Source organism: Cyanistes caeruleus, chromosome 2 (assembly GCF_971803275.1).
Source record: "Cyanistes caeruleus chromosome 2, bCyaCae1.hap1.1, whole genome shotgun sequence".
NCBI classification, from domain to species: Eukaryota; Metazoa; Chordata; class Aves; order Passeriformes; family Paridae; genus Cyanistes; species Cyanistes caeruleus.
The window spans coordinates 117758044-117784038 of NC_141702.1; the positions used below are offsets into that span (position 1 = coordinate 117758044).

At 40.0% G+C, this 25995-nt stretch overlaps 1 protein-coding gene across 1 annotated transcript in view; it reads right to left on the reverse strand.

Moving 5' to 3' along the window:
* Positions 1 to 67: 67 nt before the first annotated feature.
* The window catches only part of LOC111926442 (cadherin-23-like), a 38008-nt gene continuing 12080 nt past the window's right edge, over positions 68 to 25995 (reverse strand). The window contains exons 15-44 of the mRNA XM_023923114.2: positions 25119 to 25252; positions 23147 to 24091; positions 22023 to 22148; positions 21631 to 21888; positions 21222 to 21320; positions 20948 to 21120; positions 19865 to 20013; positions 18608 to 18915; positions 17739 to 18008; positions 16458 to 16595; positions 15437 to 15653; positions 14658 to 14816; positions 14090 to 14241; positions 12834 to 13002; positions 11674 to 11882; positions 10111 to 10290; positions 9307 to 9526; positions 8825 to 8961; positions 7999 to 8142; positions 6643 to 6887; positions 6114 to 6223; positions 5286 to 5420; positions 4996 to 5132; positions 4630 to 4827; positions 4211 to 4305; positions 2988 to 3143; positions 2283 to 2474; positions 1595 to 1717; positions 979 to 1189; positions 68 to 528 (exon numbers count right to left, since the gene is read on the reverse strand). Coding sequence (XP_023778882.2) covers positions 346 to 528; positions 979 to 1189; positions 1595 to 1717; positions 2283 to 2474; positions 2988 to 3143; positions 4211 to 4305; positions 4630 to 4827; positions 4996 to 5132; positions 5286 to 5420; positions 6114 to 6223; positions 6643 to 6887; positions 7999 to 8142; positions 8825 to 8961; positions 9307 to 9526; positions 10111 to 10290; positions 11674 to 11882; positions 12834 to 13002; positions 14090 to 14241; positions 14658 to 14816; positions 15437 to 15653; positions 16458 to 16595; positions 17739 to 18008; positions 18608 to 18915; positions 19865 to 20013; positions 20948 to 21120; positions 21222 to 21320; positions 21631 to 21888; positions 22023 to 22148; positions 23147 to 24091; positions 25119 to 25252 — 5972 coding nt within the window. The 3' untranslated portion in view covers positions 68 to 345. The remainder of the gene's footprint in view (positions 529 to 978; positions 1190 to 1594; positions 1718 to 2282; positions 2475 to 2987; positions 3144 to 4210; positions 4306 to 4629; positions 4828 to 4995; positions 5133 to 5285; positions 5421 to 6113; positions 6224 to 6642; positions 6888 to 7998; positions 8143 to 8824; positions 8962 to 9306; positions 9527 to 10110; positions 10291 to 11673; positions 11883 to 12833; positions 13003 to 14089; positions 14242 to 14657; positions 14817 to 15436; positions 15654 to 16457; positions 16596 to 17738; positions 18009 to 18607; positions 18916 to 19864; positions 20014 to 20947; positions 21121 to 21221; positions 21321 to 21630; positions 21889 to 22022; positions 22149 to 23146; positions 24092 to 25118; positions 25253 to 25995) is intronic.

Below are 25995 nucleotides of genomic sequence, written 5' to 3' on the forward strand. Positions count from 1 at the left end.
CGGAAGAAAGAACGGAAGAATTGATGCCCTAAAATTACTCCATCTGAAGCAATGACAAGGCAACGCCTCTGGAATCGGGTTTATTGTCTTGCCCATTTGACACGTGCCAAAAGAAATGAAATACACTGTGAGACAGCGCTGCTGCTGGGGAAGCAACGCTGCAGTACAGCACTGCAGCCCTTCCCGCACATTGCTTGTTCACTTCCTTACGCATCCTTGCAACAGCAGCAGAATTAATATCTGGATAACATTCCCATATTCTTATTGCTAATTTAATTCTGTTAAAGCTGTTCCAATGAGTTTCGTTGTGATTTTTCTAAAGGTTTTCTTCATCGAGTGTTCCTATCAGAGAGATGCATCATCTACAGACTCATCATCTTCAGACTCATCATATCCAGGCTCTGGGTCCAAAACCACTGCCACCTCAGAAAATTTTACTCCTTTCAGGTCTTTCTCATGGGTAGGCAATGTGGAATCAGGTGTTGAGGAAAGAGCTGGCTTCTGCTTTGTGTCTGTCAGAAAGGAATCCTGCAAAAAAAGCAGAATGCAGGTGAGGCAGCTACAAATGATTGTGTGTGGAGAAATGATAAACAGTAGAAATTATAAAATTGTGAGCCCTTTACTGTTCGCATTCCATTAAGACAGAAGAGAGTCATCACTTCTGGATGAAAGTCCTACTCCTTGTTCTAGGCAGGGACAAACACTGCCCCTCCTCTAAGATCTTTTCGTAGAATCACAGAATGGTTTGGGGTGGAAGGGAGCTTAAGAGATTGTCCAGCCCCACCCCCCTGCCATGGGGCAGGGACACCTTCCACTATTCCAGGTTGCTCCGAGCCCTGTGCAGCCTTGGCCTTCAACACTTCCAGGGATTACTTTACAAGATTTTTATTTTTAATTCCATCAGATTTGCTTTTGTGATAATTCCTTCAGTTATTTGATGAATAACAATAAAATGCCTTTCACTCCATGCTTCATTACCTGTTTTGTTGTGAATCCCACGGTAGGCTGGACCTCCACATTTCTACTTTCAGCAGCTTTTTCAGGTGCTCCATTTTGCTCACTTCCACCCTTGTAATCCAGCAGCACTGTCTCCAGGTAAGTGTCTTTTTTAGGGGCCTGAGTTTCATATTTTTCAGCCTTATCTCCTCTGGTGCCTTCCAGGTTGTCAAATGACATAATCTCAGTTCTCCTAAGAGAGTTCAGAGAATTCATAGCACCTTGAGCTGAGACAAAAATCTCAGCCTCTCTACAACAAAGAACATGTACACTGCAACAAAGCATGTACACAGCTCTCAAAATGAGGGGGATTTTACCCAGGGGAATTAAGTAGCTTTCTGTATCCTGAAGGGTCTTTTCTGCATTAGGATTAACAACTTGCTAAAGAGTAAGTAGGAATTCGCCTTTGATACAAGATTAAAAAGTATTAACTTCCTTCAAGTCTAGAGATTTTTAACTTACCATTTTAAGGGTCCTTAAAAATGGACCTATAGCCCAGTGGGAGATCCAAGGAAAATCCTACGGTACCAGAATAAACTGCAACCACTGTTTTTATTTGCAGTTTTTTATAAATTTGTGATGGCAGCAGTCTACTTACCCATTACTCGTGTGCTCTGGTTTCTCTAAGCTTTTCAGACTTCCATTTGTGTCAGCTGCCCCCGGGTTATCAAAGCCCTCCATAATTTCAACTTTCTTAACCAAATTTTGTTTTGCATACTTTCTGAAAATAATACATTAAAATAAAAGAATAAAAATTCATTATTTTTGAAGATTGGCTTTACAGTTGGTTTAGAAACAGAACATGAATTATTTGTGGTATAAGTTTAATACACAACATTTCTTTTCAGTGTTACCCTGGGGATTAGTTTGCAGCATTTCCTATTTTTCCATAATGGTAGCAGTGCAAATGTTTGCTTCCCTTCTGGAAATTATTTGTTTTCCTCTACCACATGGCCCTGCTGCCACTGAAATTAAGCAGCAAAACCTCCCTTGACCTCATCACTTATGGGGTTGGAAGAGACTTGTGTGCCACCCCCCCCACCCCCGATAAAATTTCTGCTGCCCACATTTCTCTGTTTTAGAAGTATTTGTTTCTGCTTCTGCTGTGTCACAAACACAAGAAAAAACAACTTTCAGTTGTGTGTGGTGCATCCAACATAACCAATCTCGGGTGATGCTCCGTGCAAATGCCAGCAATTTATCAGACAAATATTTTTTGTGTTGACACTTAATTAAACCCATCAGCTGTAAATCTAAATGACATGGTTAAGGCACACCCTCTGTACCTTTTCCTTTTCAGATCCAGCAGGACATAGGTCAGGAAGGCGATGAAGGTGCCGGCGAGCAGCACCCCGAGCACGATGGGAGCCACGGGTTCCGGGGATGCCGGGGCAGCCTTCTCGATGTCAGTGATGACGTATGCTAAAAACACATCCTCCAGCCCCTGCTCGATGTCACCCTTCTGCTCCCTCAGTTTTCTGAGGATAGAAGGGGAAAACATGCATCATTTACCTGACCGTCATTTTGGCTGCAGGAGTAGTGAGGAAAATATAGAATATCCCTCCCTGGTCTGACAAGACCTTTTTCCGAGGATTCAGACTTGTGTTTTTCATCCAGGAAAAGCTTTGTTTTCCAGCAGCCAGCCCTGCTGCTTGTAACCTAAAACACTGCAGAGCTTGGACAGATGAACCAGATCCACATCTCTGACAGGTTACCAAAGAAATGTAAAATACACCTCAAGTCTGAGTTTTTAATCAACATTCTGTCACTCTGAGGTCAGTATATATTTTAATTATATTATTTCACCATCAGCTATTTTTTTTTCTTAAACTGACTTTTAAATCTATTTCACACGATGAAACAGCCATACTCATGTTTTTGGCAAACTCTGAAAATCAGCTTTCAGTAAACAGTGAATCAGCTTTCTGAATTCTAAAAAATCCTATCTGCACAAGCTCTGACCCCCAGAAGTCAGACTGTGCCATACAGACCTTTTTACATCTTCTGCAGGTATTTCCTGGTGGGCCTCATCAAAAGCAATGAAGTTTACTTGGGTTTCATTAGTTCTGCTCCTTGCCTTTATTTCAAGCTCCTCGGAATAAATATTAACCACGTACACATTCCAGCCAAGTTTTTCTTCCAGGACCCTGACATCATATGAAGAAAACATTTTTAATTAACTGGGCAGTGACAGATTCTTTTACTCTGGAAATTAAATGAAGTAGTATTTAATACAACACTTGGCAGATATTAATTGATACTAATAAAAATACCTTGGCAGGTATTTTAATTTAAGCATGTAAAGATGCAGGATTATCATCAGCAAAGGAATTAAGCTATTTGTCCAAAATTGTTGAGTGATTGAGTAGCAGAGGAAAAAAATATCTATATACTACTATAAGCAGTAAAGGTGTGGAGAAGGGAAATTTAGTCTCATAATCCTCATTGTTTTCTTCTCTTTTTCCAGAGATTTGGTGCTGGATTGGATCAGTGGCTCAGTTAATCCATCATTCTGGTAGCAGTCAGCACCAGCTGCTCCCAAGAATGTTTTCCATTTAATTTTTACCAACAAAACCCGGTCCATAATAGCATCATCACAAACTCATTCTTCCCATTTTTAGAGTGATTTCCCTTCATAAAGACTCAATCTTTCCAATGTAAATATATGTTTATGTGCAGCCAAATAAAGATCTTCCATCTTTGTTAACATGCCGAAAGGGCCCAGTTACGGTTTCAGTTGCAGGGTGGCCATCACACATCACTGGCTAATTCCCTGTTCCTGCAGGGCTGGGGTGTCCTGGAGAAGCTCTGCTGCTGTGCCATGAGGGGGGTTTTTCACCTCTAGCAATGGTGGGTTTGGTTTGTTGTGCCTACCCTCTCTCTCCACATTTTTATCCTGCTATCCATGAAAACCTTTATCCTAGGTTGTTAAAAATGACACAGACATTGAGGTGGGAAGAGACCACTTGAAATTGTCTAGTCAAATAATCTTTTTGAGATTTATCAGCTTCAGGCCAAAAACTTACAAGGCAAAAATTGGTGGATTCCTGTGAATTTGCTGAAAATATTCTGAGCTATGTCAAACTGAAGGCCTGGCTTTTCCTGGGCACTGGCTGTATCAGCTCCCTGTAGGCTGTCAGACCCCTATCCCAAAGGGACTCTGAATTGATCATTAGATACTATACCAGAATAAGCTTCACAGTGTCAAAAATACCTTTGTACTTCCCGACTCTTTCTCTCCACAAGATGGATATTCTGATTAATCACCAGCATCACAATGTTGCTCCTGGAACTGGAATCAACCGTTACCTAATAAAGAATCATAGATAAGATTTTCTAAAGCATTTGTATCTCTCATAGTTTGACCAAAAAAACCCTCAACCTACTAAAAAATAACAAAAACCCTCTGATATAAAATCAAAATTCTCAAAAAATAAGTTTTTGCACCAACATATTTTTATCTGTCAATGAAAATGGCAACCTCTTAATTCTAGTATGTAAATATTCATGTATTTACAGCCCTATTGACAGTGTTAAGTAATTTATTGGTTTTGCCATTACCAAACTTAGCCCTTCTTGTTTACAATTTTGACTTGGAAATAAATCAGGATTTTACATAAAAATCTTCCTTACATTGACTGTTGTCTGGGCTGTGAGTCTGCTTGTGCCTTGGTCTGCGGCTTGGACTTCCAGATTAAATGTTCCAGCTTTTCCTGCTAGAGAAACTGTAAAAATCTGCCCTGTGTGTTCATTGATGTCGAATTCTTCAGTGTGATCTCTCACCAGGCTGTACAGCAGAAGTCCATTGTCTCCTTTGTCTGGATCTGTGGCCTGGGTTTAAAAAAGGTGATTTGTGACACTCAGCCTGGACTGCACGTTGCTCTTCAATCAGTAAACTCAGCTCTGAGGAGCAGATTTAAGGCTGCTTTAATGCAGTGGAAGAAACCCAGCTCTGTCACAGGATTTCTGTCCTTGTGAAGAGCACAGGAAATGCTCTACCTGGACTGTAATGACAGGGTATTTGTAGGGCACAGAGCTGGGAACGCGGGCAGAGTAGGAACTGCTGGAAAACACGGGCTCTTCGTTCACATCCTGCACGGAGATCGTCAGCATGGCCACGTTCTCAGCAAACAGCCCTGGAAAAAACACAAGTGAGCAACCCTGACCATCAGCTTTTCACCTTTCACATCAAACTTTACAAGATAAAGAGAATCACAACTCCTGTATGGCTTGCAAATACAAAACGTGTCCATTGCTCCCTTGCAATGTCGTTCAAAGCAAGAAGTTACCTGAACACTGGACTTCTGCAGCAGAGGAGACTTTTTTGTTTGCTTGAATTAAAATCACATATTGAGAGACTTCCTCATAGTCCAAATTAACTGTTGTTCTCAGCTCACCGCTATCAGGATCCAGTCTAAAGTGACCTGAAAGGAAAAACAGACATTTTTGCTGCAACAGCTGCCATTTCACTTTACCCCTCCTACCTCTCGTGTCTTTGTTGCCCTTGGGATGTTCCCGTGGCTCCTCTGCTCTGAACAATGTGAAATTCAACACTTCCACCGGCCAAGCAGCAAAGGTATCATCACAGCTGGATTCCTACCCCACGCCAAACAGTTCTTAAACATGTAAAGGAACAGTAAATGTAAAAAAGAACTTCACACGATTTCACAAATAGGGAGAATCGCAGCTCCTTCTTGAACAATTCCATTTTTTATGCATTTCCAAGTTTTCTCCCAGTTTCTATGTACTTCCTTTATTGTAGGCCAAATGGAGCCTGGGCACAGCTGCAAAAGGGCAGATGCCTTAACATAAATGCAAAGGAATGATGAACTAAAAGTGATTGGCAGGGAGGAAGCTGCTTGTTAACAACACTTTATATTTTGGCTCCCCCAGTCTTTAAATTATCCTAGTTTAAGATTAAAAGAAGCCTCTCTAAAGCCAAAGATCAGCAAAGTCAATGCTGAAAAGTCCTGAAAAAAATTCTCTGTGTACTCTTTTTAAAAAAAACCACTTTTGTCCATGCTCTCTGTCTCCTCGTTTATGCAGAGCATTATCTGCCATGTAAAAGACATGATGTTCTCCTGGCTATTTCATCTCATAACGGGGATAGTACTCACCTCTTTCATTGCCAGACACAACAGTGTAATCAATCATATTTCCTGAAGTTTCAACCACAGCAAAATCATAAATTAAATAATCCACTCCGGTGTTTTCCGAAACAGAAACGCTGATGAAGGAAATAAATGATAAATCAGAATATTGAATTTGCCAACAGTGGTTGTCCAGGCAGGCTTTGAAATTTAACTCTTTAAAAGAGAGTTCTCTGTGGAAATTCTTGCCCCCTCCCACCAGTTGTTTGCCATATCTGCCCAACTTTCAGAGTGCAGTGCAAACCCTGGTTTTCCAGCCAGATTTTGGGTCATCCTTGAGTAAAACCTAAGGAAAAATGTTTTATAGAGTTCAAGAGAAAAGGGACTCACATTCACAGAACCCCAAGCAGAATTACCTATGTTTTGCTTAAGAAAAACCCAAAACTGATGTCCTTTCTTCCGCATGGAAAAATATGAAAGTGACCTACAACTTTGCTATGTTTTGCACCACCTGCTGAACACATCCCAGTTATTTAACTCAATATGAAAGCCTCACCTGATCTCACTTTTGTTGAGGCGAGGAACGAATGGACGGTTGTCAAACACACTCAGAGTAACCACAGCAGTGCTGTTTAAAGGAGGAGAACCTTTGTCCTTTGCCATCACTGTTAAATGCATCTCTCCGGATCTGGACAGGTTTCCAGCTGTAATTATCTTCCCCTCGCTCAAATCCGCGATCAGGAAGAACGGGCTCATGGTGGGATCCGGGAGGATGTAATACTCAATAAGGCCATTTTGCCCCTGCCGTGAAAGGAACACAATTTCATGGATTGGGAGTGTGTTTGGAAGGGTAGGATAAACACTGAAACAAGAGATCCAGAAAACATCTAAATGTCTCTAGTGAAATTAGTTTGAAAACAGTGATTTTTTGAAGAATGAAAGCTATGATAGGATGCATACAAATTAAAAAAAACAAAACAAAAAAACCCACCAAAACACAAAGCAGAAGAAAATACACAATGCATTGGCCATTTACACAGTGAAAATATGGGAAAAAATTTCTAATGAAAATCATTTAGAGGGGGACAATCCGAGTAGTGAGGGTGGCACAGAGAGGACAAGTGCCACTCTGCACAGCTGAAGGAGGAGTTTCATTGGGGTCTCAATGCAGATCTCCCACAGTTCAGCAATTTTCAAAGGCAATTTGACTCTTTATACAAAGTCATTGAAAAGGCTGATTAAAAAAGGGCTGTTAGATGATTTTCAGCAATATACCACAGCTGCAGCTATTCCAACCAAAATTATGCATGAAGAAATAGGAAGGCACCTGCTACACCTATTTTGTTGTCACTTGGAGATGTTTCATCTTGTAAATGATATAATTACCAGTGATGTTGTCATGGTGATGTGGTTGACTACTGGATATACCCTCCCAGTGCCTGGATACTATTTGATGGGTGTAGTACAGATAAATTAAAATTACATTTAAAAATGGGGACAAAGAGAATCAGCTGGGGTGCCGCACTTCAGAGGAGTCTGACAAGCAGGCATTTCCTTGCTCAAACCAGCTATATGATGTTTAGTTTTTGCAGATTCTTCTACCTCAAAAGTTCAAATAACTTCAGAGACACTAAATCACTTCAGTCCTTGTATACTGCTGAAGGACTGGTGTGTGCAGGTCTGTGTAGTAAAGGGAAAAATGAAAGGAAGTACAGCTGAGGAAACATGCCCAGAGCCAGGGAGTGCATCAGTGTCAAGGCAGAGCCAACAAAACCCCTCATTTCCAACTCCCAGAGCTGGCAGTTAGGCAGGATTCACTTTCTGCTATGTTTGGTGCTGCATGCCTGGAGAGTGGAGCAGGATATGTTTGTGCTGCAGCCCAGAGCAGGGTCAGGCTAACAGGAGGAATTACCTGGTCGCGGTCGGTGGCGCTCACGGTGAGGACAGGAGCGCCCACAGGATTCACCATGTTTATGGAAGCGGAATAGGAGCTCTGGGCAAACACCGGGGCATTATCATTCACATCAATCACTGCAACGCTGACATGGGTGGCTGCCTAGAAAACAGAATGGTGCCATGAATTTTAGAGTATTTAGAAACTCTTATTTAGCATTGTTTTTTCCTTACTTGCACATTGCAACAGAGATTATAAATCAGGCTTTGAAGACGCTGCAGTAAAATATTGTTTGGGTTTAATTGTGTGAACTCAGCACCAGAGATCACTACAGGATTTTAGCAGGAAAGGCAGGAATTCAGTGTTGTAGTAGGATTCTTCTTGAAAAGTGTTTTAATGAGTAAGAACAGGATATGTTTAGGAGACCTCCTCCATGCAGTTAAGGAAACCACACAAGTTCTGATTCTGCTAAAGAAATGTCTAATATCTTTAGAAATAAAAGAAATACAGCAGAACTAGAACAATCTGCTGAAAATACTACTTCTCCCATGAAAAATTATCACATCACTTATAGTTCTAACAGCAGCAGACAAACTGCAGTTCCCCAGCACAGGTCAGTCAGTAAACAATTCAGGGTCAAAGCCTGCCATGCATAATTTTGAAGTATTTCACATAATTAAAGTATACTACTACCCAAGGTGGTTAAAAGCTGTAGAAGTCTGATTCTAAACATGATGAGGTGACTCATTTATTCTACACAATAAATGGCTGAGATAGATCTCCCTCCCAGCAGTTCAAATTCCACTCTGAAGGTTCTCTGTTCTTTACAGTAATAGTCCCTTACCTGGTAGAAAGGGGCAGATTTATTGTTGACTGCAGTCACTGTAAGGTTGTATTTATTCATGGTTTCATAGTCTGGGGAGTTCCTTATCTTAATGATGCCCTGTATTTCATCTATTTCAAATATATTTTCTCCATCACCTGAGACACATTTAAACAAGCATCATCAATTAATGCATCTTAGCAGCACATAATTAACTACACTCTTAAATTGTATGTTTACTTGTTTCCTTACCGCATCAAAACAATTTTAAAGTAGTGTATGGATAATGTAGAAGAAAAGCATAAGTATTTTGAGTGGATGGGCATTTGAAAAGTGAGCCAAGGTTTGAAAATTGTATGAGCATAAATTAGTAACATCCCAAACCAGCTGAAAGTGAACGTTCTTGGCTTTGGTGGAAAGAGGTTAGGAAATAACGTGGATAATACTAATTATGTTCATAATTGCATAGACAACGAAGTGCCAGTGACAGAATTGCTTGTTACCTGTGAGTTTATACAGAACAAAGGCATTGTCTCCTGTGTCTCTGTCTGATGCTGTGATTTTTCCAACTATGAATCCCACAGGCACATTTTCATGGACACCAAAGTCAGGCACTGGATCAAACACAGGTGGCCAGTCATTAACATCAGTGATCTTTATCACAACTGTGCAGTAACCCCTCTTCTTCTCAGGGATTCCATCATCTTCAGCATATACCACAACCTGTGAGTTTAACAGTTCATGGTAATGAGAAGTCACACAAAGAGGTTCTTGCATAAGGATTAAAAAAATCTTGGTGAATTTTAAACTTTGAAATATTCTTAGAAATGTAAAGTCCAGATCTGAATTCACTTCAAAATGGTTATTGAAAACTGAAGGAGTATTTGGGTGAATTTAAGAAGTCTTTCTGTATAGAACCAACAAATTCACCGATATTTTTGCTTGAAGCAAAATAATGCCATAAAAAACATCCAGCAGTGGCAACAACAAAAAAATTAACTGAGAATCATTTCTGCAAGATTTCAGTCCAGCACTGGTTCAAGCAACAGTGCTGAATACATGAGCTGTCATTGTGAAATTAGTTATTCATGTTCTGAAGTGTTTGCAGGGCAGGTGAACAATGAGCTGTGCTTGAATTTCATAATAGTCAAAAGGCAGTGGCTTGTTTTAATAATGCCTCACACCTGGAGATGCTCCTATTCTAAACCAGTGCAGAAAACGTTCAAGCATTATCAAGCTGAACAAAAGCACAAGTGTCACCTGTTTTCCAAGAGAAATAAAGAAGATGTAAAAAATCTAAAGCAAACCTGATACTCTGTGGGTTCCTCTTCATAGTCAAAGGGGGATGTGGAATAAAGGATTCCAGTTGTTTCATTTATCTTGAATTTTAGTCCTTGTCCATTGAGAATGCCATATGTGAGGAAACCATTTCTACCTGTGTCCTTGTCCTGAGCTTTCAGCTGCACAATCTGAGTAGCAGGGGAATTCTGTGGAGGAAGAAAGATTGAGGCTCTCAGAGACTGCTTTGCTGCAATTGCTTGAATTATGGGAAAGTAACTTGCTGCATCCACTTACAGTAGGATAGGATTTTAAAATCAAAATTGTACAACTTGTTCAGCATGGTAAGAGAGTCTCTTGCTTTCCCTAATTTACAGAAAATAACTGTTTTCTTCCCTCCCATGTCTCTACCTATAGCTGCAATTTTCAGGAAGAAAAATTATTTCAAACAGCTCAAATGTTAACCTCAAGCATCTGATGTGCTGTTATTTCTGTTTAACATCCTCTTCTCCTATGAAACTCAATGGGTGTTCTCAACTCCAAAATCATGTTTCTTTCTGGACACTATTTGGCTAATAATTATCAAAACAAATAATCTCATTCTTCCTTTTAAACAATGTTATTTGCACCAAGATTGACAGCAGATATCAGCGTTTCACTTGCAGGGCTATTTGAGACCTGAAGTTATTTGATCCAAGAGGGCATCCAGCAATTCCCACCATGTAAATATTTCACATGGAAACCAATTTTTTAAGGTTGGGAAATGTGATCCTAGGTCTTCTCCATTAAACTAACTGGGAACATTAAAATTAGGTGTAATAAGTGAACCCATAATTAACTCAGTGGTAGAAATGGAGTAGATTTTAAATCAGTTGTGTCTGCTAAAGACAATAGTGTGCATCAGCTGGGGATCTCAAAGGTGAGGTGTGTGCTCTATAAAATATTAACATGATACTTCATAAAAGATAATTTTTTTTAAGAAAGCAACCAGCAGATTAAAGTGTGAAAAGTGTTGCTTGAAATTTGAAGAGTGAAATGCCGAGCAAGATGCTTTTGCATATTTAAATGCTGTGGTTTCTCTATAGAGAACCACAATGTCTGAAAATCTGACTGAAATCTGGCTTGTTCTCTGCTGCTTATCACTTGTGCCAGCAAAATCACAACAGATTGTACATGAGCAAGAGGAGAAATATTACTAAATTAGAGACTTTGCCCTGTTACTTCCCTGTAGGAGCCTCCCTTACAAAAGGCTGAGAGCTCGTGAGGTGCTCAGCATATCCAATAGATTTCAAATGCACCTGAATATTCTCTATGTCAAAAATTCAAAATGGAGTGGTAGTACTTCCTTCACAGAGCCCCTTATTAGAAAAGATTCACTTTTCCTTCAGTAAGTCCACACTTGTGGATCATTCTTGTTGTGTATTTGGATTTCCAGCTTGAAATAAACCCCACAACATCATATGGTAGGACAAAATGGAAAGTCTGCCCAGTTCCAGAACGTTTACTTGTATACTCGACAAAGAATTATTTTTATTACTATTATCATTTTGAAGACTTATTTTTGTGATTCAGTTTGGATGACATTTTCTTACCTCTGGCAATGTCTCTTCTAGCAGAGAAGATGGGAAAACTGGCGGGAAATCATTTTCATCGATAACTTCCACTTTCACTTCAACTTCATTAAATATGGCAGCATTAGATGAGTCTGTTGCTCGTACCTTGAAATTTACTGGAAAATCTTCCAGTTCTAGAGTCTTTCTTGTTCTTATGATACCATTGGATGAATGAATAATGAAATATCCTGATAAAAAAAACAAAAACAAACAAAAAAAAAATATCCAGAAATTATTCTGGTTACGATTTCATTAGTTGAAACTGAAGACATGAATCCTCCAGTGAAAATTACATTATTTACATGAATATTGTCTGTTACGATATTCTCCAAAGAACAAAATTAAATTCAATGTTTTTAAAAGGTTGACAAGAATGTCAGATATATCCAGGGCTGTAATTAACAAAAAGAAATAATTCAGAAGGTCAGATGGTAACCAAAAGGCAGAAAATTCAATCCACCACTCTCCAGCCAAGTCTTTGCATTCCTCTGAAACAGTCAGAGATTATTTGCCCCTCTTTCAGTTAGAACTTTTAAAATTAAATATAAATTTAAATTAAGAAATTTCCTAAGAATGCCTGTTCTTAATGAAGATGAGGAATTTTGCAACTACTTTCAAGATCACGACTTCATACAAAACACATTACAAAACTGAAGTACAAATTGGCTGTTTGATGATAGATTACAATCAGCTTTATATTTAGTAAAAGAAAAATGTGACAAAGCACTGATGCACTTGACCACATGTAAACTCACTCTAGGCCTGACATTTGCTAGGAAAATGTTGCTGAGTTAGTTTTCCTTCTAGAAGTTTTTGTGCTATTAGGTATTTTTTCTCTAGGCAGAGTAACTTTATGCCTGACCAGGACCAGCCTGATCTGCCTGCAGCAGACACAGCACACAGCTGGCAAAGCCAGCCCTGTATCATGTGCCTTGTGCTGCTCTGACAGAATTCCAATCATGCCCAGTCATCACCCGCCCCACATCAAACCGGTGCATTGGGTTCATTCCCACCCAGTCCTACCAGCTGTGGAACCAAGGCCGGAGCAAAAGGAAGGAGAGAGAAAATGACCCCAATGCTCGGTGCTGTGCTCCTTGTTTCACATCCCCTCTTCCCATTATTCCACATCCAGGGCTCACCCCTCTCATCTCCAGAGGCGATGCTGTAGCTCACAGGGAGCTTGTAGGAGGCACTGATCTCTACAACAAATGTATCTGTGGGGGTCTTCTCTGACAGAGGGGTGGGGTGATAGGCTTCTTCCAGGAACACTGGGAAGGACACATCCATGGGAGCAACCACGACTGACACCTGCAGGGAAAAGGACATGGCCATGGGGGTGATGTTTGCAGCTCTAGCTAGAACTTTTCTACTGAGGTGTGAGACAGCACAAGTCCAGGCCTTGGCCAGTGAGGAAAAGCCTGGGATTGCTGCCTGATGAGTTTGACACTGTCCTGGAGGCAGCAGCTACTGGTGGGAAACACCAGAAGCCTCGTCAGTTTAGGTTCACCTGGGTGCTTTGCTAAATACAAAGTTCCAGTTCCTCACATCCAGCACATTTCCAAGGACTTGTCTAATGACACAGCTCTCAGAGAGATGCACTCATCTCCAGTCTTCCACTGGAGAGGGTGTAGCCAGAGCAGGAGTTTGCACATACAGTATTTTCGAACTACTGTGACTAATTTATAGATTAAGAACAAAACATGATAGGTGGTAAATAAAAAAATGCCTACTGCTTCACAAAAATAATTTATTTCTGTTGCCAGACAGCTGCTGTCCAATCCTCTGAAGAATGATGGCTTGTAAGTCTACATTTTAAGATTGTTGAAGGTAATTTTCTACATGTTTTTTCATACAGATTTCTAGTTCTTTTTTTAATTCTGCTGTGATATTTAGTGGCAAAAGATCAGCAGCAAATTACAAGCACTGTGTAAAAATAATTTTTTAAATCATATTTGCATTTCTCTCTCTTCAATCTAGAGATTATTTTTTCTTACATTATAGGAAAATAAACAGGAACATTTTATTTGCCATCTCCAGTTTATTTATCATATATTTCCATTACATCCTTTCTGGCTGTCCCACTCTTTGACCTAGCACAGAAGTCTCCACTGCTCTAATCCTCCTCCCTCACAGCCTGGAGCTTCTGTCTGTCTTTTCTGAAATGGAATGATCACAACCATTTTGGGAGGTATGCCAGCAATTGCTAGGGCAGCATAACGTGGTAACTTATCTTGTAGCCTGAAACAGAAATAAATCTCTGACATTCTGATTCCTGGTTTGCATAGTTTTGCCTAACTAATACCCCTTTCCTGGTGTAGCTATGCTCAGTTTGGAATAAAACAATCTGGGGAATTAACTGTGCTGTAAACAGAGTGCAAGGTAGAAATTTTAGTACCTTTACAGATGTTGAAAGAGGTGGCACACCCGAATCCGTAGCGGTGACGTTCAAGGAGTAATACAGGGGAACAGTTTGTTTGGATAAATCTCTTGTTAACCTGAGCTCTCCTGTGGTACTGGAAAGACTGAAGAGGCCTTCTGAGTTTCCACCTGAAAACAGAAAAAGAAGCATGGGAGATGTCCCCTAGAACCAGCAGAGACAAGTGGCTGAAGTGTGTGCCCAGGAGTGAAGAGACACAGGTTGAAATCCCAATCTGTACATGTGATTTGGAGCAAGACACCCCCTCTAGTCCAACCTCTTGACTCAAAACACGGCCAGGAGTGAATTCAGCACAGGTTTTTCAAGGCTTTGATCCACTGGGTGAGAACCTCCAAGGACAGCCTCTCTGGGCAACCTCTTCTATTAATTGCTGATCTTCACAGAGGATTTTTTACCCCTTCTATGCAGTCAGAACCTGCCAGTTCGATTTATGACCACTCTCTCTCACTCTGGTGTCATGCAGCTTGCTTTAGCAGTATCAAGTATCCCAGTAATAAACAGCCCTAAGATTTTTTTTCTAACATACCTAAAATATTGTAGGAAATGTCTTCATCATAACCCTTGCCTTCATCTCTTGCATTGATGTCTACTACCAGTGTGTCAACTGTAGAATTGTCTAGGAGGATCTTGTAATATGAGGACTGGTCAAACATGGGTCCTTCTTCATTGACATCTTCCACAGCAACTGAGAAAGAATCATCACATTTGGTGAGTTTGACCTAAATGGCTACAAGTTGGTTTTTTCAGCTGATATAAATCAACACAGCTCCTCTGAATGAAAATATATCCAGTCATACTGATCAAAAGCAGGGCTGGCCGAAAGCTAGGATACCAACTTCACAGAAATCTTTGTCTTTTTTCCCTCCTAACAGAATGAATTTATTTAATTTTTTTAAGGGAAAACAGCCAGAAATCAAGCACAGTTATTTTAACAAGACTAAAAATCATTGTCAACACTGTTTATCACCCTAGAAACTGCCCTTCTGTATACAAGCAGAAAAAAACCTGAATTTTGATTTTGGAAACGTTTTCGAAATGTCAATAGGTTCTCAGAAAATAGAAAAAAAAAAAAGTGAATACATTGAAGGAAGTAATGTCAATTTGTGTGAAAAATCCTCATTTTTGACATGGCAAACTTTTTTTTTTGAAAAATTTCATCTGGCTGTAGTGAAAAGATCACACCATCATTTCTGATAATTTACTCTAGGAGACTGCATTACTACTGGTTTATGCCTCAGAATTACACATGCTGAAATATTCCCTAGGGTTAATAAAGGTTCATTTTCTGTGGTAGAGTAGAGTTACCTGTAATGTTTGCTGTGTCCTGGAGATGTGGCTCTCCAGGATTGAAAGCTTTCAGAACAAATATATACTGGGAATGACTTTCATAGTCCAGAGGCTGAAGGGTTGCAATATCTCCAGAAAGTTCTCCAACATGAAATGAAGTTGTCTCTCCAGTTATGGTGTAATGAATGATGGCATTGTACCCTATATCTGCATCTGTGGCTACTGCGCTCAAAATCTAAAATAAAAGGAAAAAAAAGTCAGCAACAAAAGGTTTAGAGCAAAACAAAGAGAGTGGCAAAACTGCAAACAAGTGGCAAAATGCAGACAAGACTGGTATTGACCCACAGAGTGTTTACTGCCTGAATGACTCATTAATTAATTAATTGCATTGCTGGAATTCTAGCACAGCTTGTGTCAGAGCAGTTACAGACTGTCAGGTGATAACTTCTTCCCTGGACTCCTGTAAACCATCAGGGCACATCTGCAAAGCAGACACAGAGCCAGAAATGGAGGCACCGGGAGGTTGCCCAGGGAAGTTGTGATGCTCCATTCCTGTAAGTGTTCAAGGCCAGGCTGGATGGAGCTCTGAGCAGCCTGGTCTTAGACAAAGGTGTCCCTGCCCATGGCTGGTTGGAACAAGAGGATCTTTAATGTCCCTTCCAATCCAAACCATTCTACGACAGAGAAGCTTAAGAAGAGAGGGATGCTGGACACATGCACAGCACCTACAGCACTAAACATCTTTAAGACATGCTGCCCCCATAGATCCAGTGAAAACTCAATCTGTGCAGTGTGAAATCACTGCTGAGGATAAGAGGGAGAGGGGGAGAAGCTCTCACTCTTTGTGACAGTTTTAGGAAGAATCAGTAGGACAGGTACTCCCCTGTCATACAAACCAAACATGCTGTGTGATTTTACAGGGCCCACAAAGTAAAAAATGATGTTCAGCAATGCACAGCCTTGAGAGGTTACTGCCCCTTCCAAGTGCACAGAGAGCAAACAAGTGCAGAACAGGCTGTTTATTCTTAGTGCCACACACCACATGTGGAGGCTCATTCTCCCTCACGGTCACGGAGTAGGATTTTTGGGGGAACACCGGTGGGTTGTCATTCACATCTTCCACAGTGATGCTCAGAACTAAGCTTGCAGATTGTGGTGGCTTGCCAGAATCAGTGGCCTGTGAAAGAACAACTTGTCATTAAAAACAGCATTACTTTGACACAAACTTACTCTGCCAGTTCAATTTTGCTCCAGAAATTGTAAGTTTTTGCCTCTGGAGTCTTTCTGCTGGACCAGTTATCCCTCAGTGACACTTCTCTAGCCCTGTGCTTGATTAGTTGCCACATCTTCCTGCAGCTGGTATCCTCACCCCATCACATGCTCTGCCTCTCATTAACAATTAATCAAAAGCTCGAGCCTGGATGCAGATCAAACATGTCATGTGATCAGATGTGGCACTAATCAACACAAGACTGTGACTGTGATATCTGTGCTCTGGTAGTTGAAAGAATGGGGAAATCCCTTGCATTTTGAGGGTTTAAAATGACAACAAAACAAGCTGTGAAGAGCATCCAGTATGTGGCATATTCACAGTCAGTTTTACACTGCACCAACATCTGCCATAGAAAATTCTCATCTGTAGGTACATATGCACAGTTTTCAATTAGTCTTAAAAAGTGTCAACTTTCATTAACTAGAAATTTTTCAGAAGACACTGCTCAATTTTTAATGTCTCCTCTATATCTTCCATAAGTTCTTAGATCTGTAAAAATGCCCTTCAAATATATTTGTACTTGATGGTCAGTGCTGGAACACTTTGTATGCACAGTAATTGATCTGGTTAGTAGCAGTAAAAATCAATGAAATCAGCTAGAATAAATAGATAACCTCACGGATGTAGAGTAAAAGTTTATGGTTTTTTGTTTTTTTTTTAACTAGGAAAATCTCATTTCAGGTTTATTTTTTAAAAGATCTTAGGACATACATTTTGGAAAATGAAAAAAAAAAAATAAGGTAAAGGGACAAATAGCATGGATTGACAAGGCAGTTGTATGGTCTAAAATGGATCCAGATGTCACAGTCAGCTGTTGTGTGACAGTGACCTTTAAAATTTAGGGTTCATAAGTCATTTATTCACTAATACCAATTTACAGAGCAGAAAACAGAGCTCTGCATACAAAACAATAAGGAACAATCAAAATTCATGCATGAATTCCAATGGAATTCTCTAAGATTAAGTGGTTTTCTTGTGATCGTTGAGTATTTTCTCTTTTTTTAATGCGGAGAATTCTGTGAACTTGCATCAAATTTGTCAACTTACCATTATTTTCAATTCATAACTGTCCATCACTTCTCTGTCTAAGGATTTTTTGGTCATGAGCTTGCCAGTAGAACTGTTAATATGGAATGTTTCAGCAAAATCATCTTGCAGAGAGTAGCTGATAAGTGCATTATCTCCTATATCCAGATCAGTAGCAGAAAATGTGCCCAAGTCTAGACCAGCTGCATTCTCAGGAGCTGATAAATGAGTTTGGATCCATGCTGAGAAAACTGGAGGGTTGTCATTGATGTCTTCAACTCTCACAGTTACCTATATTGAAGAAAAAGAAACAAAAGAAAAAAAAGAAAAATTGGAGCTGTAGAAGCTGCATCCAAAGGAGAATTTTGATTTATTTTAGTCCATGGAAGCCTATAGGGAAAAAAACAAAAACAAAACAACCAAGGAACAAACCCCAAAGGGATAGAAAACTCCAGCTTTTTTCAGCATTTCACAGTCTTTGCATTTTTTATCTTTTTCAATTCTCAGCTGCAAGATAACGAATATGTGAGATAACACACTCTAACTGAGTGAAGAGATGAGCAGAACTAATAACCTGGGGCCTTTTGGCTCATCTGCCTCATGCATTTGACAGAACTATGCACAGAACCAGCTTTGGTGTTCATCAGTTTCTCTGGTTATGGGTTGCTCATAAGGAGCTCTCAGGGAGTGACACAATCTGTGAAGCTGACAATATCTCCAGATGGGAATATCTCCAATAAAAAAAGGGAAATTAAATAGAAGGCTCTCGAAGCTTCACATTTGCATGACAGAAGACACTTATTTGGATTTTGTTTGATTGCTAATATTTTTTAAAAGATATTTCATATTCCTGGATAAAAAAAAAATATTTTGAAATGCATATTCCATACCAAAGCAGCAGCTGTGTTGGGTGGCACCAGAGAATCCACAGCTTCCACAAGGATGCTGTACAGGTCTCCTTCTTCCCGATCCAGCCTGACAAGGGCCACGATGTCTCCTCGGTCCCCGATGGAGAACTTGTCCCAGTGGGATTTCAGGGAATACCCAACCTGCACAGCTATGCTTCCAGTCAGAGCCTTCACAGAGCCCACTGCAGTCCCTGGGGCTTTGTTCTCCTCAATGCTGAACTCGTAGCTGGAGCTCTCAAAAGTCACTCCAAAGCTGGTGTCAGTTACCAGCAAGTAGAGAGTAACAGAGGCTGAAGAGAGAAAACAAATTAAAATAGTGAAGTCACTGCTAAAATCGTCATGATCTGTGCTCTGTTTCCTTAAGCTCTTGAGGAGCTAGTAGAAAATGATGGAAATTATCACATAGGAAAGAAGAATGCTAAGAGAAAAGAAAAGCAATAGTAATAAGGATAATATGTAACACAAAACATGCTGCTTTTTACACCTAATTGATTTTATTTTTACACCTAATGATTTTTGAATAACCTCACTTCCCTAATTACAGAAGTGTTGTTTCAGTGTGAAAGGAGAGCAGGGGTCACCAATCCAGAACAAATGGGACGTGCAGGTGTTTCACACTCCTTAAAAATCCAACCCTTAATTGCTTTGTAACAAGAGAGGAGGGATGTACATAAACCCAGGAATGCAATTTCTGTTGTGACCACTTGTCCTGTTTTGAGAAAATCAGCTGTTTTCTCCTGTTCATGGTGAATCAAAGTTAACCTCCAGAAACCCTTAAAAAAGTTACAAAAAATACTACGTGATTGGATATTTTCTGAGGAACAGAAACTCAGCTGAGAGTGATTTTCCAGCTTCTATTTGTTTAAATGTTTCTAATTTTAGGAAGATAAAGGAAAACTGAAAAAGAAAAGCATCAAAAATATTATTTGAATACATCCTTTTAGAGTGACTACAACTGTGGAGTCTTGGGTTTTGTATCATAAATACAACTGTAATAAATGAATTTTAAAAAATTATTTCTAACCAGGGTTACTAAAACCAAGTTTTCTGTTAATATAATCAGCATGGAGGAGATCAGAAGGTAAAAAGCAAATATTCATCATTGTTCAGATGTAACTTTTTTTTTTTTTTTGCTAAATTCAGTTTGATTGATAGCAATGGGATGAATTTCAAATTGAAATGTACGCAAGGGTTATGTTTATGTGGGAAAAGAAAAAGAGGTTAGAAAAGATGGTTTACCATTTGAGGTAAGCTGAGGAACTCCGTGATCTGTGGCAACAACTGTCAGTGTAACAACTGTGTCGGCTGTGACATGGTCCAGGTTACTGCTGAGGGTGATTTCTCCAGTGCCATTATTTATGTGGAAATCATCAGAGTGGTTCATGAGGCTGATTAAGGAGCAATCAGGAGAGCATGCATATTAATGACCTTGGAAGTGCCATCTAGTTACTGCTATCTCTGTAAGGAGCACTCAACAGACAATATTTGCCTATTTATAAAGAATAGCTTTTGATTGATGTCTTTAGCCTAAAATATATTGGCCTTTTATTTCCAAGTAAGTCTTCCCTCATGAAAACGTGCAGCATTCTTGCCTTCAGTTCCCATTACACCCCAAGGCTTTGATGGTCCCACTAGGAGAAGGCAGATCTTGCACCCTCAGCTGCATACTCAGCAGCAGGAGAAACCCAAGTGACATTCATCTGAAAACTTGCTAATTCCTGGCATTCTGTGACCTCTCACAGATAACTGGATTGCTCACAAGTGATGTGTTTTAGGTAGAATGCTATCTCATAGTTAAAAATAACCTCTTTCAAGGCAGCAGTTTTAAACATCCACAAATTTACTGCTCATTCATTTGTCCTTCTCAATCTATGCTTTTCACATCAGGGTATCCTGGTAGTTTCCTTGATTTAGGGCTCATAGAAATATCTTTTTCCACTGATTTTTCTATGCATAGTGCATTAAGGAAGCTAATTTCTTATCTCCTCCCCCCGGAAGATATGTAAAAAGAGTCAGAGATTCATTTGCTTCCTACCCAGAAACTCCAATGTGTTACTCAAAATTCCAGAAACTGAAAAAAATCTTGGCTGTGGGGTTTTATTGCCAGTTTATCATTTGGTTGTGCCCTCTCTTACAACATAACCATGATTTGATAAGCTCTGAAACACCCAGTAAAATGACTGTCCTTCCTAAGTATAGAAATCATAGCCAATTATAGCACTTGTAAAATATATATCAAGAGATCTTATCCTTCTTAAGATCAATAAAAATACCTTTCTGTGTCTCTCACAGCAGGTACTTATTAACCTCACAGAAACGTACCTGTATGAAATGACAGCATTGTTCCCAAGGTCGAGGTCAGTGGCAGACACTGACAGGACAAATTCTCCTTCCTTTGCTGCTGCCACGTGGATGCTGGCTGAGTACTGTGCCCTTGTGAACTGAGGAGGGTTGTCATTCACGTCTAACACTTGGATGCTGACGTGTGTGAAGTTCTGGGGTGTGGCAGGAGAAAGCCATGAATCAGAAATTGCACAGGCACTTGGGTGTACAAATAAAAGGCAGTTCAGATAAAGCATAACTTGCTACTCCTTACCTGTCTGGAAGGCACTCCGTTATCAGATGCCACCAGGAGCAGCTCATACTTGTCTTTACTTTCTCGGTCTACAGAGCCAGTAACCAAAATGGTTCCATCCTAGAGAAGGCAGTGGTTCAGTGCACAGATCATTTGGAGAACTCTTGTACACTCAATTCTCAAAAGGGATGAGGGATTGAAATAATTTATTCTCATTTGGGCTAGTTCACATTCCAAGCAACACCTGACCAAGAATGTCTTGGATTTTGAATATCAGCATAGATCTCCAACCTACAGGGCACGTGCTGGTTGTGATGTGTACTTGAATGGTACTGCCTACTCTTTTTCCACCTAATGGATCTTAACTGTGCCAAGTCACTTCATCAACATCAGGATCTAAATCTTGTTTTCAGCATACCCAAACCCTTACCTGCTGGATGCTGTATGGATTATCCCCATCCTCAGCCGACAGGTAATAAGTAATTTGTGCATTCTCTCCCTCATCCAAATCAGTAGCAGTCACGTGTCCAACTCTAGTGGGATTATTCAACATGTATTCCCCTTCCAGAGCCTCAAAACTGTATGGCTGATTCTGAAACTCAGGGTTGTTATCATTGACATCCAGAACAGTGATATGGAACAAGGCACTTGAATTAAGCCCATTTATTACGTTATCAACTGCCCATACCTAAAAAAGTAAGAAAAAAAATGTAATTTTAGTTGACTGCATTATCATTTTAACCTCTTATAAAGATACAAAAAGGCATTCAAGGGAATGAAGTAGAGATCAGCCAAAGCTGCATAGTCTCTCTCCAAATTTACTTTTAAAGTGAATCCAGACGTGGTCTCCCTGTCCAGTTCTGTGTCCTTACTTAATGAAAGTATTCCAGGGGTATCCACAGTAAATGAAGTGCTGTTGAGAATAAAGTATCCCTGAGAAAAGCCAGCCTAAAAAAGAAAACATTGTTCATGTAAATTTAAAATTATTAAGATTTAAGTTCAAAAAATAATTTCATTAATTCTAATACCTGACCTTCTCATAAGACTTCTCATTACAGACATACAAGTGATTTTCCAGGTTTAATAAATGAAATCCTGCACCCTGAGCTATTGGAATAATAGACTTCTTTGTAAACAGGACTGGGCTACGTGGAAGCCCTCATGGGCTTCCCTATTGGGGTCCTACACATTCTCCCTAAAGCTCTCCAAGACTTATTGCTGTAAAGAAAAGGGCAGCAAAACAGAGTTCAGTGGAGTATGAACTGAGCATTTATGCTGCTTTAAAACTGACATGAGCAAGAATAATACTGCAAATTGGAAATCTCTTCCTCCATCTCCTCAGTGCCACAGCTACATGCAAAATGTCTTTATAAAACAAGGGGAGAAAGAAACTACTTGTTATAAAGCAGAGGGAAAAATTGTAATTTCCTATTAAAGGGGAAACAACTCTATCAGGGTGACAAATTGCCTCTTGCTCTGACTAAGCTGAGACTAAAGGCAAGTCTACCAGGTTTAGTTTATCAAGCAACATTCAATCAGAAACTATTATTTTGACATAAGAAGCAATAAGACAATTTTTAAAAAAATCTATTCTCTGCTTGGTGTGATGCGTTCACCTCATATGCACATTAACAGAAGCAAACACCACTTCCCTCTCCTGTGTCACATATGCAGTGGGAAAGAAGCTCTCCCCATCTTCTCTGATATAGCCAGTAAACTATTTTGTACAAGGTCCTAACTCCCTTGGGTTGGGAAGGTTTAAGGCTGGCACCAGAGAAAGCAAGACAAAGTTTTCATGAACCAAAATATGCTCAGTGCCAACCATTTAAGAAATCTCCTTTTGCCCATCCAGGTATTATGAATTATGCCCATACAATGCTTTTTCACAGATTAATAGAGAAAAACGTAGTTTTGATTTATCAGGATGAGATTAATGCAGTACCTACCTTGTCCTTGTCAGCAACACTGAATGTGTAAACAGGACTCCCCTTCTGATGGTTTTCAAACACAAATACATCATAAGCTGCCTGACTGAATTCTGGTGGGTTATCATTGACATCTTCTACATGAACAAGTACAAGTGTTTCAGTGCTCTGAGATGGTTGACCTCCATCTGATGCCTCCACTTGCACTTCAAACTCATTTATGGCTTCATAATCCAGCTGTTGGCTCAGGCTGAGCTGGCCTGTGCTTGAGTTGATGAAGAACATCGGGGAGGAGGTTTGAGGTCGCTGGACAGTGATTCGGTACGTCACAAGGGCGTTGACCCCAGCATCCCTGTCAGTAGCAGACAGTGTCAGCAGGGCACTTCCCACCTCTTGGTCTTCAGGGACCTTCACTTCATACCTGCTCGATGAGAAGACCGGGACGTTGTCGTTCACGTCATCGACGATGATGGTCAGGTTGAGCGCTGTGGATAGCGCGGGTTGGCCTTGGTCACTGGCAATCACAGTTAAATTATAGAAGCCTTGTTCTTCTCTGTCCAGCACCTTTTGCAGCAAAATGAGTCCTGAACCGTCAATGTCCATTTTTCCTTCTCCACCCTTCAGAGTGTAAACCACTAGTCCATTAAAGCCCTCATCTTTGTCTGTGGCGGACACGCTGGTGACGCTGGTTCCCACCGGCATGTACTCCGCGATGGCAACGGTGGTGCTAGCTGTACCAAACACAGGGCTGTTATCATTGATGTCTAAGACTCTGACAAACACTGTGGCATAGTCAGCAGTGCTTCCATCTGACAAGGAAATATTGAGAATGTAATTTTTCTGGGATTCGTAGTCCAGTTCAGTGTTTGTTGAGATGACTCCCTCGTCATCGATGGCAAATGGAGCAGATTCTGTCAGCACCCGAAACTCAACTTTTACATGGGGATTTAAAGCCTCATACTCAACCTGTGTAGGATACAGCATATCATCAATAAATGAAATAAAACACATAAACCACTGTCTGAGAAAAACTAGCAGTTTTAACTATGTCCAGACTCATTTTATGGTTGATATTGTGGATTGATATCAACTTACAGTGTCGATACTGTGTCTTGATTTTTACTTCTTTTAATGAATTTTCATTCAGATATTTGTTAACTTCACAGATTCTTTAAAAGAAGTGAAGATCAAGCCTCAATATACATAAAAATGCAGAGAGGACTGCCTTTTGTTAAAATACGAATATATATATAACACAGAATAAAAATAACAGACTGCACTTCAACCTTTGGTTCTGCCTTTCATTACATGAAAAAAGGGGCAGAATTAACTCAAGGTGTCTATAAATCAAAACACTAAAACACATTTCCTTCTCACTGCTTTGATATGAAACCTCCCATGTGTGTTCAGCCCTTCATCCAAGAAGGAGCTATCGTGATGCATTCTGGTGCTCTGCTTGTCTGAGCTTTTTCTTTTTTTATCAAAATGAAGAGGAAGTTCTAGGGGCTTCTTTGAAAATGCCTTTATGACATTTCTCTGATGGGAATTCTCATCTCATGTCACAGGGTTTTAGATTTATCACCAAGAGATGAGGGAATATTGCCTATCCCAAGCTTTGTGCCACTGAAACCTTTGAAGGGTGACCAAAGTCAACAGAGGGCTACACACAAAAGTTTACTTTCTCAAGCAGTTCTGGAATTAATTTTGTTTGATTTGGAGAGCTGCTTTAGGGCTTTTTTGGGATTTTTAAAATGCTACATGGTAGCAGATGCTGTTTAAATATTTGCAAAGGTTTAACTGGAAGCAAACCCACCTTTGTGGGTGACAAGCTTCATCTGAGGGACGTACTGCACATGAAGCTTGATATGTAGAACACACAGGCTCTAGTTCTCTATAACTCAGGGAGATGTGGATATTTAGGGCACATCTATTACAAAATTAGTATTTTCTCAGAGCTTCCCTGTCCTATGTAGAGATAGAATAAAGTTCTTACTTGTACTACTTTAACAGGAGCAAGCAGCTCTTCTTCCACAGTCACATTGTATGTTTTCTGAATAAACTGTGGCCTGGAATCTCCAACTGCAAAGATTTCTACTGGTACTGATGAACTTCTTGGAGTGGTCCCACCTGCAAGCAAAAGGAAACAATCTCTCAGCAGATGCACAAAATAACTATTTGTATTCCCTCCCCCAAAATACACTTTTCTAGGGGTACTGCTGGTTTTTTTTGTATTTAATCCTTAGTGCTGCTGTTATGGTGCTGCCTCAGAGGTCCTCACCAAGACCACAGACAAAGGATGGACTGAGCAATCCCTTCTGGACCCATATCCCCAATGGACAAGACCCATTTTGTCCACGTGACCCTAAATCTGAAGACACAGAGCTCATATTGACCAAATCATGGAAAAATCACAAAGCTGTGATTGCCTTTGTGAAGGCAAAAGAAGCTGAAAGCCACTTCGTATTCTCATTACACCAGGAGTGGGATGCCACTCCTAAGTTACATTTATTTCTGCCCTTATTCAGGTCATGAATGTTCACTGAGCTCTCCGTTATTCTTTTAAAACAAAGAAACCCCCAATAACTATGGCTAAGGAAATATTCTTCTTGCTAGTCATCCTAAAAATGGAATTGGCATTTCAAGTTTACCAACATGGATGTGCAAATAATGACCAAATTACTCAGTGCCTTTTACTTTAATTTTACTCCTTGTTGATTGACGAGAGAGTTATAAATTTCTGACTTCTGCCTGAATTTCTGTTTCCTGTGCTGTGCAACACCAGTCAGTACACTAAAGGAAGATGTGATTCTATATATATCTATTTTTTCACATGTTCTTCCCACAGCCATAAAGAAAAGAGATTTGCTATA